Source organism: Oryx dammah, unplaced genomic scaffold (genome assembly GCF_014754425.2).
Source record: "Oryx dammah isolate SB20612 unplaced genomic scaffold, SCBI_Odam_1.1 HiC_scaffold_9, whole genome shotgun sequence".
Taxonomy (NCBI): domain Eukaryota; kingdom Metazoa; phylum Chordata; class Mammalia; order Artiodactyla; family Bovidae; genus Oryx; species Oryx dammah.
Genome location: NW_024070193.1, coordinates 12,372,867 through 12,391,261, shown reverse-complemented (window position 1 = coordinate 12,391,261; position 18,395 = coordinate 12,372,867). Strand labels below are relative to the sequence as shown.

General features: G+C 55.4%; 1 protein-coding gene across 1 annotated transcript; it reads right to left on the bottom strand.

Moving 5' to 3' along the window:
* Positions 1 to 2,511: 2,511 nt before the first annotated feature.
* ITIH3 (inter-alpha-trypsin inhibitor heavy chain 3) lies at positions 2,512 to 16,289 on the bottom strand. The gene is made up of 22 exons (XM_040247175.1): positions 16,180 to 16,289; positions 15,508 to 15,528; positions 14,470 to 14,636; positions 14,276 to 14,380; positions 13,850 to 14,012; positions 13,204 to 13,317; positions 12,094 to 12,219; positions 11,676 to 11,792; positions 11,306 to 11,474; positions 10,616 to 10,741; positions 10,185 to 10,366; positions 8,302 to 8,487; positions 8,006 to 8,145; positions 7,182 to 7,336; positions 6,548 to 6,565; positions 5,666 to 5,689; positions 5,396 to 5,431; positions 5,126 to 5,239; positions 4,415 to 4,619; positions 3,561 to 3,733; positions 3,257 to 3,368; positions 2,512 to 2,941 (listed from the first exon to the last, which is right to left on the bottom strand). The coding sequence occupies exons 1-22, from the start codon at positions 16,270 to 16,272 to the stop codon at positions 2,812 to 2,814; spliced, it is 2,676 nt and encodes an 891-aa protein (XP_040103109.1). The 5' UTR covers positions 16,273 to 16,289; the 3' UTR covers positions 2,512 to 2,811.
* Positions 16,290 to 18,395: the final 2,106 nt, after the last annotated feature.

Sequence of the window (18,395 nt, the reverse complement as noted above, 5' to 3'; positions counted from 1 at the left end):
GGAAGCTGCAGCAGCGGGAAGCTTTGCTTCGAGCTTTCTGGCCGCCAGGGCAAAGCAGAGAATGAGTTCATTTTAACTTGCTAAGAGGGCGCAAACCAGGCATGGAAAACATTCTTTTCCCAGCTCTTGAGTTATACAGGGTGTTTTCTGAGTGAGTCTTTATAGGAGGGTAGAGGAGAAGCTGGTGGGAGGAAGGGGTTTCCAGCAGCAGGTTCTCCGACACTCAGGGACACTTTCCTGCGTTGCTGCCTCCCCATCAAGCCTGGTGGCCGGCAGGGGCCCTGGACTGAGTCACTTTGTGAGGATCACTCTCAGAGGCTCAGAGATGAGCTCAGCGAGATCAGGGAGTAGCATCAGGGGCTCCATCGGACTCGCTGTGGGCTTGCTCAGACGTACTGGGACAAAACACTGGCCCCTGGGCTGGGCTGTGAACTGGTGCCCCTGCAGGGGGCTCCTGGGTGGCTTTCTGGCCCAGCCAGCACCTGACAGCCATGCGCTGTGAACCACTGGAAGGAGGTCCACGCCCATCTTTGTTTTGTTCACCGCGTGCTTTCCAGCACCTACTTGGGCCAAGCCCCAGCAGAGTGCTGCAGGTTCCTTGGGCACCTGACAGAGCTGCCACCCAGAGAACAAGTGGGTGCCACAAGAAGCCCAGAGGTAGACAACTTGCCCAGCCTGAGGAGCAGCGGGGGAGGCTTCCTGGGAGTGGCGTGGGGGGGGCTGGGTTGGGATTGAGTTTTGAAGAACTAAAAGAAGTTCGCCCAGTGGAAAAGGAGGGTAAGGATGCTAGGCCTAGAGCCAGGACACTGCACTGAGTTCAGCAGGGTGAAGGGAAGCCGTGCTGTGGGGTGAGGTGGAAGGGGATGCTGGCAAGATGGGGAACAGCCCCAGGCCAGTGCCGGCTGCACACACCTCGCCATGGAGCTCTGCTGCTATCCTTGAAAGCTCAGAGAGCTATCAAAGGCCGTAGGCAGGGACAGACCCAGCCAGGATGACGTGGGACTGGGGAGACAACAGTCTGCCTAGTCTTGGCCTCTTTCGAGAGACCCCCTGACTATGTGTTGGAAGAGGGGGCAGAATTCTGGCTGGGGAGGTCTTCCTGCCTTTCTTCCAACCCCCTGGACTTGGTCATCAGTGGGAGCAGCAGGACAAAGATAGGTGTCTCAGGAGGACCAGAAACCACCATGCTGATGCCTCTTTACATGCTCCATCTGGCTGGACCCTGCTTCCCATTCCACAGATGTGAATACTGACCTCAAGATAACTGGTTTAAAACTGCATGGCTTCTCAGCCAATTGGGGACTGAATGAGTGGTAGGGTCTGCCCACCTCAGGGTGTCCCATCCCAGGCCAGGCCCTTTCTGCCAAGCCAGCCCAGGCCTCTGCTACATTCAGTCTGGAGCTGTGTCTCATGTCACCCTCTCACCAGAGCAGTGACAGTGCCTGGGGAGCTCTTCTGGGGATGGATGTTTCACCCTGGGTTGCCCTTCCCAATGCCCACTCCAAGCCCCCAGGCCCGGGTGGGCCCTGGGCCCAGCCGTGTTCCAGCTCAGACAGAAAGGTCCCTGGAGTGGGAGGCAGCCGAACTTCCTGGTCACCCACAGCCAGACCCCACCCCAGCCAGCCCCACTGCATTAGAGACCCTTCCCAACCCGACTGCAACCTCCTCCAGTCTTATTGTGTCCCCTGCACCACTTCCTTTGGCGGGGCACCCTCCATCCTGCACGCCCTCCACCCCTCAGGCAGCGAGAACAGCAGGAGCTGAGGGTCTGGGGAAGGAGGGATTATGTTTGCAGAACTGAAAGCAGTCTGTGTGTCTGGAATCCAGATTGAGAGGAAACCCCTGGTGTGCAGGGCTGATGAAACTGGAGGGAGAACTTTTGTCTTTGTCCCAAGAATCCTAGGTGGGAGATATCATTTAGAGGGTTTCAGGTAGCAATTGATGACCAGTCCTGCTCTGTAAAAGAGCTTTCTCTGGGAGCAGGAAGGCCAGGCAGGGAAGGATGCTGTTGCTCAGGTGGGAGAGGCTTGTCCAGGCTGACAGCCCGCAGAGCCGCTTCTCTAGGAACCTCTGTCTGACCCCCACCACCACCCCCCGCCAGGACTTACAGGGTGCAGCAGTAGGTGGTCACCATAAGGAGTGATTGGAGAATCCCAGGAATCCCCAGTGAAGCTGAAGACAAACTGGAGCACCCATGCAAACAGGAACTGAGTTACTAAGCTGTGTGCCCCCAGATCCTAGCCTGAAATGTTGGGTTTAGCTGCTGAATGGATGGGTTGTGAAGGGGTGGGCAGGTGGATGAGCCAGTGGATGGAGGGTGAGATGATCAGAGCGGAGAGATGGATGGCGCAGTTAATGGCAGGCTGAATCCGCCTTGGAGCATCTCTGCTCCTGTATCATAGAACAAGCTTCAGCCCTGATAAGAGCTCCTGAGCCAGGGACCCTTGACTTTTCCTCCATCCTTCCTAAACTCTGAAAGGCAGTCAGTCCTTCCTGACTTCTCAGAGGCCCTTTGTTCCGGAATCGATTCTTTATTTTTTCCTTCCCCCACTGTCCTGTGTTTGACTCCTATAGTAACCCCCCAACCAGCCACATTGATGGAGAGGCCCCGGAAGTTGCCTTCCTAGCAGCCTTCCTTTGAGCTGCCTGTCCCCTGGAGAAGGGGCTGATGGAAGCAGGCAGAGGCTGGGGGCAGTCCAGTTCCTCCTTGGCTTTTATTGTCACAGCCTTTCATCACGCCCCACTCTGTGCCTCTGTTCCAGATGCCAGGCAGGCTGGGCCGGCCATCTCAGCAGGAGTTGGCGTGTCAACTCAGAACAGGTTGGGGACAATGTAGTCTCTGTGGATGCCGTCGATCAGCCCTTGTCCATTGTTGTGGACGAACCAGCAGGCAACATTCCTGCCGACGCTGATGTCCTTCCTGTAGTCCTTCTGGGAGCCCCTGAAAGAAAGGAGAGAAAAGCTGTGATGTGCGGGGTAGGCAAGACGGCCACGTTCATGGACCTAAAGTTGAAAGGGGGTGTGAATTTGCCAATTCTAGGAGTTCAGACTCTGGTCAAGAATGAGGTCATGTGGTTACTCCTTCTAGGGGGCCAGATTTGGCTTTTTCCTGATTAGAGGAAGCCAAAAGCCCAGAGGGAAACAAGGGTATCCCATGGAAGACAAGAGCCAGCCAGGCTGATGTGCATAGGTGGAGAGAGCTCTTCCCTCCTATCTCGTACCCAGCAGTCTGAGGACATCAGCAGGGTCCCCTCACCTGGTGACTGTCAGCTGATGGTTCTTCACCACCATTGTGGCATCTGGCTTTGTGGGGTCAGAGCCTGAGTGGACATCAGACACTTGAAAGTCAAAGGGGTGGAAGAATTGTCCTAGGAATAAAAACATTCACACTGTCAACCCTACCTCTGCCATACGTGACAAGGCCACTGGCCTTCCAGGATGGATGCAAAGGCTGGGTGGGGTGTTGAGTGCTGGGTCCGGGGTGACTAAGATGGCCCTTTCACATGGCTTTTTCCCTCCACCATGTGACCTGAACAACCTGAAACTTGAAGATTTCATACCCAGCAGCCCATGTGTCTGTGCTGACATCCCATGACTGTCCACCACATAGAAGCCAAGGAAGTCATGGTGGGCAGGCTCTTTCTTCCACACCTGATGCAGGACAACTACAAAAGTAACCCCATCTCCAAAGGAGACCACCATGTTCTTCTTCCTGTTGATCATCACAGATAGCCTAAAAGAGAAGAAAAGGTCAGCACTGGAGCCCAGTGGCCATGATACCAGGCATCTGAATCAAGGGCAGAGCAGGAAACATGACCTCTAAGAGCACACAGACTCCAGAAACTCTGTCAGGGGTGTTGGAGAGAAGATGCTTACGCACAATGACTACGCCCTGCGCTGAGTGGGTCCCTGCTACTCCATAAGCAGACGAGGGGCTGTCCTGGCGGTCTGGAGACCTGGGATCAAGCCCCAGCTAGGCCACTGGGCTACCTGTGTGACGTTGGGTAGGTTCTGCCCCTATCTGAACCTCCATGGGACTAACACTGTGGCCCTGCCCACCTAGCTTGGGGGTGACCTGAAGGTGCAAGAGAGGCAGAGGAGTTTGAGAACAAGTGAGCTCAGCCAGAGCTGATGCACACAGGGATCTTTGTCATCATCAGCCTGCCAGATCCACCTAATGCTTCCGTCCACACAGCCCTTCCCTCAAGTTGTCCTATGAACTGCCCAGCACCTATCTGCCTGTGGTGGGGAGCCCAGGGGGTGGGCTGGGGGCCACCATGTTCACCTTTCCCAGAGCAGGGGCTGAGGCCACTGGTCTCTCCTGTTAACCCCGTGGATCTTCTGGGATTTGTTCAAATTCCCCCTAATTCCCTTGCACTCCCTCACCCCCAGAGACCTAGCAGCAGGGCTTTACCCGTCCTGTGTGACCATGGCCGTGTCCAGCCAGCTGAACGTGCTCAGTGAGTCCCCATTCCACAGGGTGATATTCTCTGGTGTCACCTCAATCCGGAAGTCCATCTGAGCATTGGCAATGCCCAGTTTGCCAAAGTAAGTCCTCCTGTTCTGGGAGTCTGAGCTGCCTCTCTTCTCACCAATGATCTGCCCGTTAACTGTGAGGCCTGCCAGATGGGCGGGGCAACGAGAGACCAGCAAGACCTAAGTCCAGACTGTTCTTTTAGGCTCACAGCTTCCCCTTCAGCCAGACCTCCTGAGGGATAACACAGTAGGGGACCCAGGTCTCTCAATTGAGAGACCAGGATCTGAGAGCCAGTCCTATCTGTTCCTAGAAATATTGGGATCACACTGGTGGCTGAAGGCCCACATTGTGGAACTGCCCCTTGTCTGGGCCAGGGAGTGTTGTCCAGAGAACCACTATTCCTCACGCCCAGGGTGAGTCCTACCCATAGGCCCAGGCAGCCCTTAACGCTAACCATCTCCCCATTACCCCTGCCCTGGGGAGATGAGGTGAGCCTGTGGCTGTGGATGGAATATGAAATCCCTACAGGATGGAATCTACCTTTAAAGATGGGTGCATTTGGGGCAGAGTGAGCCTGGCCCATGTGTCCACCCTGGGGGCTCCAGGCCGTCTCAGGAAGAGCCCCTGGCCCCGGTCCATGGCCCCCACCTGTGACAGGGTCCTGAATGAGACGCAGCACTGTGCCTGGGTCTTCATCAATATTAAAGCAGATGGCATCGTCCTTCTCTGGAATTTGGATGATGAAATGGGGGTCCCCATCCACTGAGAATACACAGAGAAGAGGGCTGGCTCTCAGGATCTCTCCTGTTCCAGGGACCTCCCCTTGCCTCCTAGTCCCTGTGGGATGGACTCCTAGACAGGCAGGAGGTGCTCCGCCCTAGGCCCAGAGCCTTGACCTGGGGGAGCTGGGAAACTCACCATAGTAGTAGGGTGTCTTGGGAACCTGGTAGCTGGCTGTGGACGAAAGAAAGAGAGGGCTGAGCGAAACAAACCGGCCAGGGGAGGCACCAAGACCCCCACCCAGAGTTTGGTTCACGCCCCTCACCTTCAGGCTCCCTAATGCTCTTAACCTCCCCCCATCTCCTCAGGAACCCCCATCCATCTGCCTGTTCCAGGGAGCTGATTCAGGAAGGACTCCTGAGGGGAACAACGCAGGGTTGTGCTCTGTGGCAGCTGGCACATACTCACTCAGGTAAGCCATGGAGGGGATCACTGAAAAAAGAAGCCAAAGGGCAGGTGTGAGGGGGTTCCCTTTAGGGGGTTCCCTCCCCCGAACCTCAGGCTCTCTATCATGAGCAATGCTGTCTGCCACCCCTGAACTACAGTCCCGAGGCTGGAGTAGAATGAGGCTCACAGGTGACTGTTGTCCTCAGTAGCAACACACTCACTGACACGCACCTACACACACACTCACACACACGTGCACCAGTGACTACATCTCACAGGGCTGTTCAGAGGGCAGAGCCATGACCCAGTTGAATTATGCTGCTTGGTTAGAACAGCCGGTGTGGATAGAGACAAGACAAGGCAGGCCGGTAGAGGTTGGGGACGTCCTGCCTGATGATGTGGGGACGAGGTTCCAGTTCCATAATGAGACAAGCGCAGAGTGCTGTGAACTCCAGAGCCGGTGCCAGAACTAGGCTGCCTGGGCCAAAGTGCTGGCTGGGTCCCCTGCTGAATGAGTCCTTGAGCAAAGGAACTTAACTCCCCCGTGCCTCAGTTTCCTCTCTGTAAAATGGGAACTGTAAGAAGCCTCCCTCAAAGCTTTGCTGTGGCGTTACTGAGTAACTAACTGAGTTACTCATTTTTGCAGGTCACAGAATACTTTCATCCCAACTGTCCCTCCTTGGGCAGGGAAGCCCCCTACGTCAGCTGATGAGAACCCTGAGGCTCAGAGTGAACAGAGCCCTGCCCTGGCCCCTGGTGAGTTGGCAGTAGAGCTGGGAGCTGAGCTCAGGTGTCCTGGCGGCCCCTTCCTGGGTGGTGGGTCCCCAGGGTGATTGGAAAGGCCTTCTTGGTCCTCTCTTGACCTCCTCCTGGGAAGCTCACCAGCCGCTGGCTAAAGCTCACCTTCTGCATCCAGAGGCCCTGCAAGGGAGGAAGAGGAGACCATGGAGTTGGAGGCCACAGAACCCCAGGGTCAGGGCCCTTGTGACTGACTCACCGCCTGGCCAGCCAGCTGTGGGCCATGTGTGCCCCCACAGGAACCAGGAGCTCCTGGAGGCAGAGGCCTGGCCCAGACTGGCTCTTTACTTCCCATATCTCCCAATGCCAATTGCAGGGGTCCTCAGGACACTGCACTCACGGCGTCTGGTTGACCAGGCCTGGTCCCAGCCTCCAGCTCTCATGGCCTCTACTCTCACAATCCCCAGGTGCTGGCTCCAGGCCGAACTTTTAGGTCAGAAGTGCTTCGTCTTATCTAGCTGAACCCTTCCATGCTGCAGCCTCAGTCCTTTTCCTAGAAATGACCCTGGACACCCTGCCCCCTTTAGAGACTTCAAGACTCTTCCTATTCATGCCTGCATTCCACTGTTCACACTAATGGCTTCGCTCCCTCTATAACACCCTCCCCGGTCCTTGGCCAGTTTTCCTCTGATGCCTCCTAGACCTGCCTTTCTCAGCAGGCCCAATTCTTTTCAGGGCAGCCAGGGTCAGGGGCCTGGAAGGAGGCATCCAAGTTGTGGCCCCCACTGTCTGTGCCTACCTTCCCCGGGCTTGTTGGCAATGGCCATCTGGTTCTCGTTGTCCTCAGGCTTGGTCACCACCATGGAGGTCAGTGGAGTCACGAAGTGGTACTTGAGGGACAGCTCCAAGGCCTGGGCCGTGAGATTCTCCTTCTCCTCACCCCGGGCATTCTTGCTGTGGGCACGGGCAGGGTGGGAGGGTCAGCCCAAGACCCCCTCCATCTCTCCCAGTGGGTGTCCCCTAGGATGGAGCCCACTAGCAGTCAGAGAAAATGGTTTCATCAGCTCCCTGGGATAGATGGACCTGCCCTGATTCCCCTCTGGGCCTGTTTCTCCAGGTGAAAGCCACAAGGGGCTCAACATGGCCACAACCAGTCGGTCATCATGGTGTTCACATGCTGAGTGCCAGCATCTTTCCCAGCCAATCCTGCCCAACAGAAGGCTGACACGGCCCCCTCGCATGGCCAAGCTCTGCCCCCTGGGGCTGAGGGCTGAGGTCTCAGCCTTCGGTTATGTTCCTCCTCAGCATCTCTGCAGACCCGTGCTGGATGTGGAGGACAGGATGCCAAGGCTCATCCCTGCCCTCAAGATGCTCCCAGGCTCCTGCCTGAGCCCCACATCACAGACCCTCTCTGCTCCAGGAAAAACAGGCTATGGGGGCCTGGCCAAGAGGAGGATTGGGCAGCTGCAGTGGGCATGGAGGTGCACGTCCCAAGGTGAAAGTTTCCTCCTCTTGGGCTCTCCTGGAGCATAGCCAGCACAGGGGGTGGTGCACAGGTAGGTGCTGGGGCAAGGCTGGGGGTCAGGGCAGGCCCTCGCTGTGTGAGGGGTGGGCCAGGGTCACCGTTTCTCCAGCAGCTGCTCGATGGTGAGGTAGGCCCAGAGCCGCTCAATGTAGTCCCCAAAAATGTAGTCCCGCTCCTGCAGGGCTTTTTCCATCTCCTTCATGTCCACCTCCTCGGTGAAGGTCAGGTCGTTGATGGCCTGGGATGGGGGTGGAAGGAGGCGAGAGGCTAGTGGCCTGGAGCCAGGTGGGCCTGGTTCAGAGGCTGCTTCTGCTGGGCCATCATGCCGGAGGCTGGAGCCCCATCGGTAGGTCCCCCACCCCCAGCGCACAAGAAGGCCCTCGGCTCAGCTTACCCCGTGGCCTTTCACAGCTGCCTTAAAGCTGTTCATGTCCTCGTCTGCCAGGCGCCCGGCTACCACAATCTCAGAGCCATCATAGAAGTGCTGGTAACTGTTCTGGGTGAGGTCCAGGATGGCATTCTGAGGGTACTCTACCTCCACGCCTGTCAGCAGTGGGTTGGCCACCTCCTCATAGAAGCCCTAGAGTTCAGATAGGGGCCCTAATCATCTCAGGCCACTAGCGCAGGCAGGGAGAGGACAAAGTGGGCAGGTTCCCACTGGTGCCTCTGCAAGTGGTTGGATCTCTCAAGCTGGGGCAGTCCAGCTCCTGATCTCCACTTCCACCTGGCTCTGACTGTGTCCTTCAGTTTGGGGGACCTCCTCCTCAATGTCCCCCCCCATCCCAATTAGACAATGGGAAGAATAGAAAAGGAAAGGACAGAGTTCTTGACACATAGGATTCAAGAAATGTTTGTTTGTTGGAATGAAAGTAAAAAGGAGAAGAGAAAGGGTGGAGGCTGACTAGAGAAGTTGACGTGGAGTGAGAGCACGGAGACCAGGAGACTAACAGGAGGAAGGCCGGGGGTTCCACTGCAGAGGTGGAGAGGCACCTGCCTGTGCTGGGGAGGAGAGAGGCTACCAGATTTAGCAAATGAAAATGCGGGTCATGAGTTACATTTGAATAACAGGTAAATGACAGGTTACTCTTTAGTATAAGTACAGCTGTCATAGGGACACATTTTGTAACCCCAAAATACACAGGTGAGAATCCTTACTCCCGTACTTTAGGACATGACCTTAAATTTGGAGAAAAGCTCTTTACAGAGATCAAGTTAAAATGAGTTGTTTAGGATGGACTCTAATCCAATATGACTGGTGTCCTTGAAAGAGGGAAATTTGGACCCAGAGACAGACATACCCACAGAGAAAATGATATGAAGATATACAGGGAGAAAATGGCCATCGACAGGCCAAGGAGAGAGGCCTAGAGTAGAGCCTTCCCTCCCGGCTCTCAAAAGGAACCAGCCCTGCCAGCATCTTGATCTTGGACGTCCAGCCTCTAGACATGTGAGACAATAAATGTCTGCTGTGGAAGCCGCCCAGGTAGGGCTTCCCTGATAGCTCAGAGGGTAAAGAATCCACCTGAAATGCGGGAGATCCAAGTTCAATCCCTGGGTCGGGAAGATCCCCTGGAGAAGGGATGGCAGCCCACTCCAGTATTCTTGCCTGGAGAATTCCACGGACAGAGAAGCCTGACAGGCTCTAGCCCATGGGGTCACAAACAGTCAGACACAACAGAGCAACTGACACTAACAATGGCCTGTGGAAGCCCCCCAGGTATGGTAATTTGTTAAGGCAGCACTAGCAAACTAGATGTGGGGCTTCTTAGGTGCCACTAGTGGTAAAGAGCCCTCCTGCCAACGCAGGGGACATAAGAGACAGGGGTTCGATTCCTGGGTCAGAGGATCCCCTGGAGTAGGGTGTGGCAACCCCCTCCAGTATTCCTTCCTGGAGAATCCCATGGACAGAGGAGCCTTGTGGGCTACCGTCACAGAGTCAGACATGACTGAAGCAACTTAACACAGCAAGTAAACTAAGTACAGTGTCCTGTTCAGTGTTTGGAGCATGCTTGCTAAAAAATTATTCGTTGTTTATGAGAAGTTCCTATTTAACTGGAGGTCTTGTATCTGATATGGCAGTCCTATGGAGGAAGCAGGTCTGTTCTGTGCAGCCTGTGGACAAAATCAAAACCTGTACTGATGGGTAAGAGGTGACCAGAGATAGATTTCAACCTGAGAGGAAGTTCTTTCTAATAACTTAAATTGTCACACAGTGGAACAGCTTCTTGAGGAAGTAGTGAGCTTCCCATTCCCAGAGGTATGTGAGGCAAGGCACACCTGCAGTTGCAAGCTGGCATCGGAATCCTCATAAATGCGCCGGGCAAGCCCATGGTTCTCCAAGGCCATATTTTCCAGGAAGTTATAATTCAGATTGTTGCCAAAGCCCAGGTTATACAAGGGGAACTTGCCGCCAATGGCATTCCGCACATTCTCTTGGATTTTTTCAGGCCTGCTTTCTCCTGCGGGAGAAGGAGGTATTTACGCTGCAGCCAGAGCCCCAGTGACTGTCTGGACCAGCTCTGTCTGCAGAGATCTGACCCCTGCCTCTGCAGAGCTAGCAGAGTCATGGCTACAAGCCCTCAGTGAGCAGACATTGGGGTGAACAGAGCCCTTCAGGGGCTCACAGATCACAGGGGACCCTGGGGAGAGCTGCCCAAGGTCGTGCAGCATGCTGGCTATAGAGCCAGGAGCCACACACGCCGCCTCACCCACATTGGCGTCCCCGTCGGTCAACATGATGATAATGGAGGTGCTCCTCTCTGGGACTGTATGCTCCTCCCGGGCCTTGTTCAGCATACTGATGCCCCTCAGCAGTGCGTCGTTGATGTTGGTCACTGGCACACAGACAGAGGCACCATGAGAGGGTATCCTCAGGGTGCCGGGGGAGGCATTCGAGACAACAGTCCCTGCTCACGTGCCCAAAGACCCTGCCTGTCTGTGCGCGGTGGTACTGAGTAAATATTGACTGGATGACTCAGTGAGTGATGAATGGATGACTTAGTCTTTCAAATGAGTAAGAGGACCAGCCTCTCAGGGCTGTTGCAAGGAGAGATGCACATGGTGACTGTAAGAACACATTGTGATTGGAGAACAGTCAAATGGACTGCCAGCCCCTCTCACAGGGAGAAGTGGGGAGCAGTATAGATGTCACTTGTCACCTTTTATATGAAACTGCCATGGATAAGAGTTCTCTGTGGCATTACCTTGTGGGGATCACAGGTTACAAAGAAATGGGTTTCCCTAGAGCACAGAGAAGACACCGCAATGTCAAGCCTGAGGACTCTCCATCCCACCTCTACCCTCAGCTTGGATCTGCAGGGCCCCGCACGGCAGAAGGGAAACAGGCTGCTCAGGCAGAGAGCAATGGCAGGATGCAGCTCCCTCCCCTCTGTTCTTACTTCCTCGATCATGAATATCCATCACAAATTTCCTGGCTTCCTGGATGTTCTCAGGAGTGGCTGGAACTAAACTGTCTTTCCAAGTGGTCACGTCTCCACTGAACAGGATGAAATTCAAGTAGTCATCCGGTTTGACATCCTCCAGAATTTTGAGGAGGGCATCCTTTGTCTGGGAAGGAGAAAGGCAAGCAGACAAGAAGATGTGTCCCGGCCCGGGCGCCTGCCGTCTGCAGGAAAAAAGGCAGATGCTTTGTGCCTTTTAAAAATCCCGCCCCCCTTCCTTCTCTTTCACTGGAATATTAGCTTCATCCACTTTAGAAATATCTCCGTGTCTCCCATCCGTCACCCACTCTTGCACCAAGGAGAGTACCTGCTCCATTTTCCGACCGTGCATGGAGCCACTGACGTCAATCACAAAGACCACGCTCTTGGGCACCACCGGAAGGCCTTGAGGTGCAAAGAAGTGCACGAAGTAGCCATTGACGATCTGGAAAGGGGAGAGAGAGACGAGACCAGTGGCCCTTCAGCAACCTCACATTGGCTACCCTTGCAAATAGAACCCAGACTTTTAGCAGCCCAAAATAAAGATGTCCTTTCTCCGCCTCCAGGGGGCACCACACAAATGCTCTGGTCTGCCTGTGGTCTTCATGCCTTGCAGGAACTTCATTCTTGGGCTGAAGATCAAGGTTGTTTTTACTAGATGAAGCTGCAGTCCCTCCACACATCAGCCCTCACCAACCAAAGGAGGGGATGGATCAGCCTGGCAGAGCCAGTTGGCAGGTACCTACTTGCACATTGGCGGGAGATTCTCTGTTCACATCATAGGTGATGATGAAATCTCCTTTGAGGAGGGAGTCTGTGCAGGTTGGGCAGGAACGCTGTTGGTCCAAGCTGGGTTTGAAGGACACGTGGCCCTGAGGGAGGGTGATGGAGGGCCTCTCTCAGCTTGGGCAGGGCCTGCCCTCTGCAGACCTCAGTCTGGGGCTGCCTTGGGCACTCAGCAAAGTGCCTGAGTCCTGCTGCCCTCTGGGGTGCTCTGGCCTTCCTAAGCACCTCTCTCCCCCTTGGAGATCAGGAGCCCCTTGGAGGCTAGAGGCCTTATCTGAGCCAGGCTTTCACTCTCCTGGTTCACAAGTCCCTTAGCTCTGCCTGCACCTAGAAGCCACTTAGGGAGGAGAATTCTGCACTATGAAAATGAACTTCACATTGGGTGACACTGTGTGCTTTTTGTCAAGAGGTGCAAGGAAGGAGCAGAGTAGAGAGTGAGGAGGGGGCCCTGGGAGGGGACACCGTCTGCAGAGGTCATCAGCCCTCTGAGTGTGTGCGCCTCGAGCCTCGCCCTGGGAGTCCTGACTGAGGTTTGCTGTCCGTGTAAACATGTATTCATCCACTACCCACGATCAGCAAGACCCCTGGAATTGCTGGGGACCTTGGGGCCCAGAGCCAACCACGAGCACCAAGAATGAATTTCCCTTTCTTCTTTCACCACTCGTATGGAGTCAAATCTGGAAAACTCCCTCAGGTCTCTGTCTCCTTCTCTGTAAAACAGGGACCAGCAGCCTGCCCTACCACTTTCCCGAAGTGAAATGGGCTCAGGCTTCATAAATGGTTTGCCTGTCCCCTCCCCAGTGCAGTTGAGATGCCAGTTCCTCTGGCAGGTCATCACCAGCAAGAAGCCCCCTGCCTCTAGCATCCTCACTCCTGACCCAGGTGGCCTAGGAGAAAGGGGATGTTACAGACTTCTCTCCCTCCCTGACCCCCGCCTCATACCTACACACACACACACACTCTCTCTCTCTCTGTCTCTCCCTTGCATCAGTCAAACCCCCAGGTTCAAACTAGACTCAGTGTTCTGGCCCCTGCTCCCTCCCCCCAGGCCCCAGAAGCATCTATACCACCTTTTTCCCTGAGAAGAACTTGGTGAGGGCGCTGCCCAAGAGGTCATTGGTGATGAACGAGGCTTCAGCATCCAGGGTGCTGATGCCCTGAGGCTCGAAGATGTCTACCGTGATCTGAAACGGCCAAGTGTCAGGAGATGTCACTTAGTGACAGTGCCAAGCCCAGCCTCCAGGACAACAAGGGTGAGGAGATGAGTCAGTGTGGTGCAGGGACCAGCCACTAGGACAATTCTGTGATGCCCAAGCCTGCTGCCTCCCAGCAAGAAGGTGACCACATGGGTTTGAAGCTGGGTACTCTGACCCCAAAGCTCTTCTATTCCCTGCCATATGGTGCCCCAGAATCTAAAAGCATTTCCTTTGGCTTTGCACTCTGATGTAGGTAAAAATGCCCAAGTAACCAGTTACCAGCATTACAGAAACACTTAGTGATGTTGCCCTCAAGGGCCCAGCACCCAACCTGGATAGTCCAGGTGCAGTCTGGCCTCCTCCCTTTGGCCCAAGTGTGGTGGGCAGCACCACTGTAATTCCCCCATGCCTCCTTGGCCAGGTGCTGGGGCCTGGGTTCCTATACTCCTCCTGTGGGCTCTGCCCAGGGCTCTTTCTGGCACCCCATCCCCTCAGGGGCTGCAAGCGAGTGGCCAATTACCTCAAAGTGCTTGACCAGTTGCTTGGGCTGGACCTTGAGGTACATCTCGTACTTGCCCTTATGCCTCTTGAGCAGCTCCTCGTAGGTTAGCTCAAAAGTGACCTTGCTGCCTGCAGCCACATTGACTGAGACGGTGAATTTCTCCAGCTTCCTCCCAGAGGCCCTGAGTGGGGATGAGAAACAATGACTGCCCCAGAAAGAGCACAGCCCCCTGCTTCCTGGGCCTTTGGTTTCCAGTCCCTTCCCCTTGGGGGAGCCCCCTACCCAGACTGAGCCTCGGTTGCTTCAACTTCAAAGTAAGATAACATTGTAAGAGTTACAGCACATTTTGCCATGTAATAATAATAGCTGCTGTTCTCTTGTTAGTGTCTCTGAGGGCCCTCACAGCCCTGACATTCTCCGCAAGGCCTGGGGGTCCACACTTACTTGACCAGGCCGGCTGTCTTGCCCTGGGACATGGCCTTCTCATATTGCTTCTTGGCAACTTCCTTCTCCTTGACGTTCCCAGGGTAGGTAACACCATCGATGGTCCTGCAGAGATAGAGAGTTGGAGAAGGAGGGGCTCAGGCTGAGCCAGATTCCCCTCCCCACCCAGAGCCAGAAGCTGTGGTGACACCCACAAGGTGAAATTGGTGATGAAGGCTGTCTTGGGCAGCTCCACATCGAAGGACACCTCCTTGGCTGTGTTTGCATGGTTGACGGCCCTGGTGGTGACGACATTGTGAGCAAAGCGGGAGGTCACCTTGCAGTTGATCTTGGTGCTGTAGACCTTGATGCCGTCGACCGCCTGCAGGAGAGGGACAGTGTATCAGCGGATGGTGACCAGCCAGCCTGAGGCCCCTGGAAACCAGGACCTCCTCCTGGCTGCTCCCCTTCAAGCTCCCCTTTGTGGGCTCCAAAGCTCCTGCCTGGTAAGCGGCCCCTCCAGTCTCCCAGTCATACATGTCAGAAGCCTGGGCAGTATCTTGTGTAAAAATTCAAATTTGACCTGTCCTTCTCCTATTTAAAGTCCTTCTATTCTCCCTACCACCTCCAGGACAGCCTTCCCCATGGCTCTGGGGGCCGCCGGGCAGGTCCTGCCCTCTCTGCTCTGTCCATGTCCCTACCATGCTGGCTCCTAGCTCTTCCCACTCATCTTCCAGAGCTCAGCTTAGAAAGAGCATGTCCACACACACTCCAGTCTGCTTCCTGTGTCCTTTGGTAGCTGCCCGGTTCTGTCTACCAAACAGGCCCTTATTTTCTGCACCAAGGGCGATGCATGGGAAGGGCCTTCATGCCCCCCAACACCCTCTTGGGACGATGGGCCAAGGGATGTTCTAGGGAGACATCTGGACTGAACATGGATATAAAGATGCTTCGTGAAGGCATCAAAGGGCCATTCACTGTGTGTCTCTTGCCCCATGCATGGGGTCTGACAAATGCTCGGTAAGTGTTTGTGGGAAGAAGGACCCGTGGACGGGTGGTCCTCCGTTGCATCAGCGAGTCTGAGGGGTATGGTTCCTGGAGCTCTCTCCCAGGGCTCAGGAGGCAGCGGGGGTCTGCCAGGGCAGGGGGCCATGAGGGGATTTGCCAGCTGGAGGAACCTTCCCCTGTAGCCCACTTCTTCCGCTGTTGGGCAACCAGCTCTGCCCTGCCCCATCTCTTGTGAAAGTTCTCACCCCTTCCGGGAGGCTCCGTTTCTGGAAAAAACAAAGACAAACACAGGGGTCAGGCCAAGGCCAAGGCTACTGTGGCCTGGGTAGAGGCTCTGGGCTGAGGCCAGTGTTCAGCAATGACCACCTCCCCCAACACACACACACACCTTGAGGGGCCTCCGGACGGAGGACCCACCCAGAGCCACATGTCAGAGTAGAAAGAGATCTGAGTAGATGGGGAAATTGAGGTCCAGTGGGGAGGTCTAGGGGAACATGTCAGGGAGGACCAAAGTCAGTGCTATCCCCCTGCACCGTATACCTCGACTCATTCTGCCCCTCCCTAGGCCCCAGGCCTCCTCCAGACCCCACCACCACTGTACCCCATGCAGCTCAGCCTGGCCATTCCTAGAGGCCTCTCCCCTTGTCTATATATGAACCTCAGAGCCTCTCAGTGAGGTGAGCTGATTGTGGTGCATCACCCACCTGACAGGTTAGCAAACAGAGGCCCTAGAGATTTAAGCTCCCCCAAGGAAGCTGTCTGATCAGATTTGACAGCAGGTCTGGAGCCCAGGTCTCCCCACACCCTGCCCTGTTCCTTGCAGCTCACTGCCCAGCCTCTGCCTCCTCCTCATTCTACAGAGGACTGCCCAGTGTGGCCTCCCTGCCTGCCTATTGGTGAAGAAGGGGCAGACTTACCCCGAGCAGCCGGGATGGGTTTCTAGGGAAGCCAGAGACTGCCAAGCCGGAGAGCAGGGCCAAGATGAGGCAGAGCCACCGAGCCAACGCCATTGCTGAGCATGCTGGCCTGGCCCCGGGCTCCTTATATGAGCAAGCCTGATGTTTTCCCAAGTGGGGTCATCGACCTGCATAGGGGGCGGGAGGAGCAGGAGGCAGGAGGTTCCCCCGGGAAGCTGGGCATGGGTGGAGTGATGGGCCTGGATCTACCTGTACGAAGGTAACCCAGTGGGTATCATCCACAGTGTTCGGGCTTCACACCCAGCGGCCGTGGGACATGGAGCCCCCTGGGGAAGCCAGAAGCATTGTGTTAACAAACGGGCCCAGAGACCCTCTGGGAGGGGGCGATGATGATGGAATATGGACTCACATTTAAAGCAAAAGGCATCTCAGCATTGTCGCCACATCATGAGCACAGCCTCTGGTCTGGCCTCCTGGATCACAGTTATCTCCCCTCCCTTCTCCAGGCAGCCAGGGCCCAAAACCAGACTTACCACCCTGAGACTCGGATCTCCATGGCTGACTCCTTCCTCATTACCCTCTATGATTCCTGTGCCCCTTGGGAAAGACAATCCCTGAGTCCTGTGATCCAGCTCCAGGTTGCTTTCTGAAAGTAACTTTTCCCACCTTCCACTTCTCTGTACCTCACATCTCTTCTCTCTGCCAGCCCATGTCCCTCCAAATGTCTCCTGCCTCTTTTGTCCCCTAGCCGAGCACAGACAGCCCTGCTCCAGGCTCCAAGCTCCCAAAGGGCCTACGTTCTACTGTTAACATTTGGCTGAGGTTCGCATGTTTGGATCTGATCACTGTCTCTAGACTCTGAGCACCTGGAGGACCAGGCCATGTGTTGTCGTCCTCTCTGTGTTCTCAGTCTGGCCAGGAACTCAGCTGCCCTCGGCGCATTCAAGGATCATTCTCCCAGAAGTCCCGAGGGAGGCTGGAGTTGTGGTCTCCAGGACCATGGCAGCCTCAGAGGCAGGGTCTTGGCGCCTCTCAGTGGGAGCTGGGTCCTTCTGGGCCATCCCAGAGCCCTGCCAGCCCCTAGAACTTCCAGAGTGGCCATCATGTGCCGGCCATACTTTTATGAACAAAATGACCCAGTGACCCTCCCACTTGGCCACTACTGAGCAGAGGTAATGAGAATGCCTAGGATAGCTCATGTATGGATCAGACTATGGTCTTGACTGAAAGCCAAGACTTCATTTGTCTGTGATATGTACAGAGAGAGTTGACTCCTGTGGGCAGAGAAACAGAGTGAGGAAACAGAAGCTAGGAGGCAGCAGAAGCCACAAGGAAAGAGGGGACCAGTGACTGGATGTGGCAGCAGCGATAGAGGCAGAGACAGAGAGTTGCCAACTTAGCAAAATGATGGTAGATCAACAAAGGAACTGCTGATGCCTGGCTGGGTCCCTGCTCTCCTCCGGCCTCTTGAATTCTTATAGTGACCCCTACTACCAGCAGGCACCCAGCTCTGGGCTGACACCTGGGAGCAGAGAGAAGAAGGGTTCATGGGATCACCTTCAGTGTCTGCAGTCACTGACAGCTAGGCCCTGGGGCTGTGGCAGAACTGTTGTCCTGCCAGCATTGCCCAGCAGCCCCTCCTCATGCCCGCCCCCAGCCCCTTTCCTCCAGGCTACCACCTCATCACCCAATACTTAGAGCTTTGTGGGAAGAACAACTCAGGAAATTCTGAGGTTGCTTAGGAGGCCCCAAGGGATATCTGGGGACTTGAGAGAGCCAGAGTCATCAGACAGAATTTGGAATTAAATGGAATCTAAGACATCTTCAGGTTCACCCTATTTCTACTCTATAGGATGGGAAAAAGAGGCCCTAGTCAGGCAGGGCTTTGCTCAGGGTGACCAGCCAGCTGGCAGGCCATGGCCCTCCCTTAAGAAGCCCAGAATACTCCAGACAGTGGGCTAGGCTCTGAACCTTCACAGGCTGTCCCTCAGGGCTCTGTGTCCCTGGGCCTGGGGCAGCCTTGGGCCTCAGCCTCTGCGCTGTCAGTCTGAGTCCTCATTTGGGGCAGGAACCAGACAGAAGCCGGAAAAGCAGAAATGCTCTGCAAAGGAAGGAAGTAGAGGCCCATCACACTTCGCCAGAAGGGCCAGTGGCTCCAAGATCATCTCCCCGCACCCTGTAATGTCACATTTCAACTGGGACCCCAGACAAAGCCA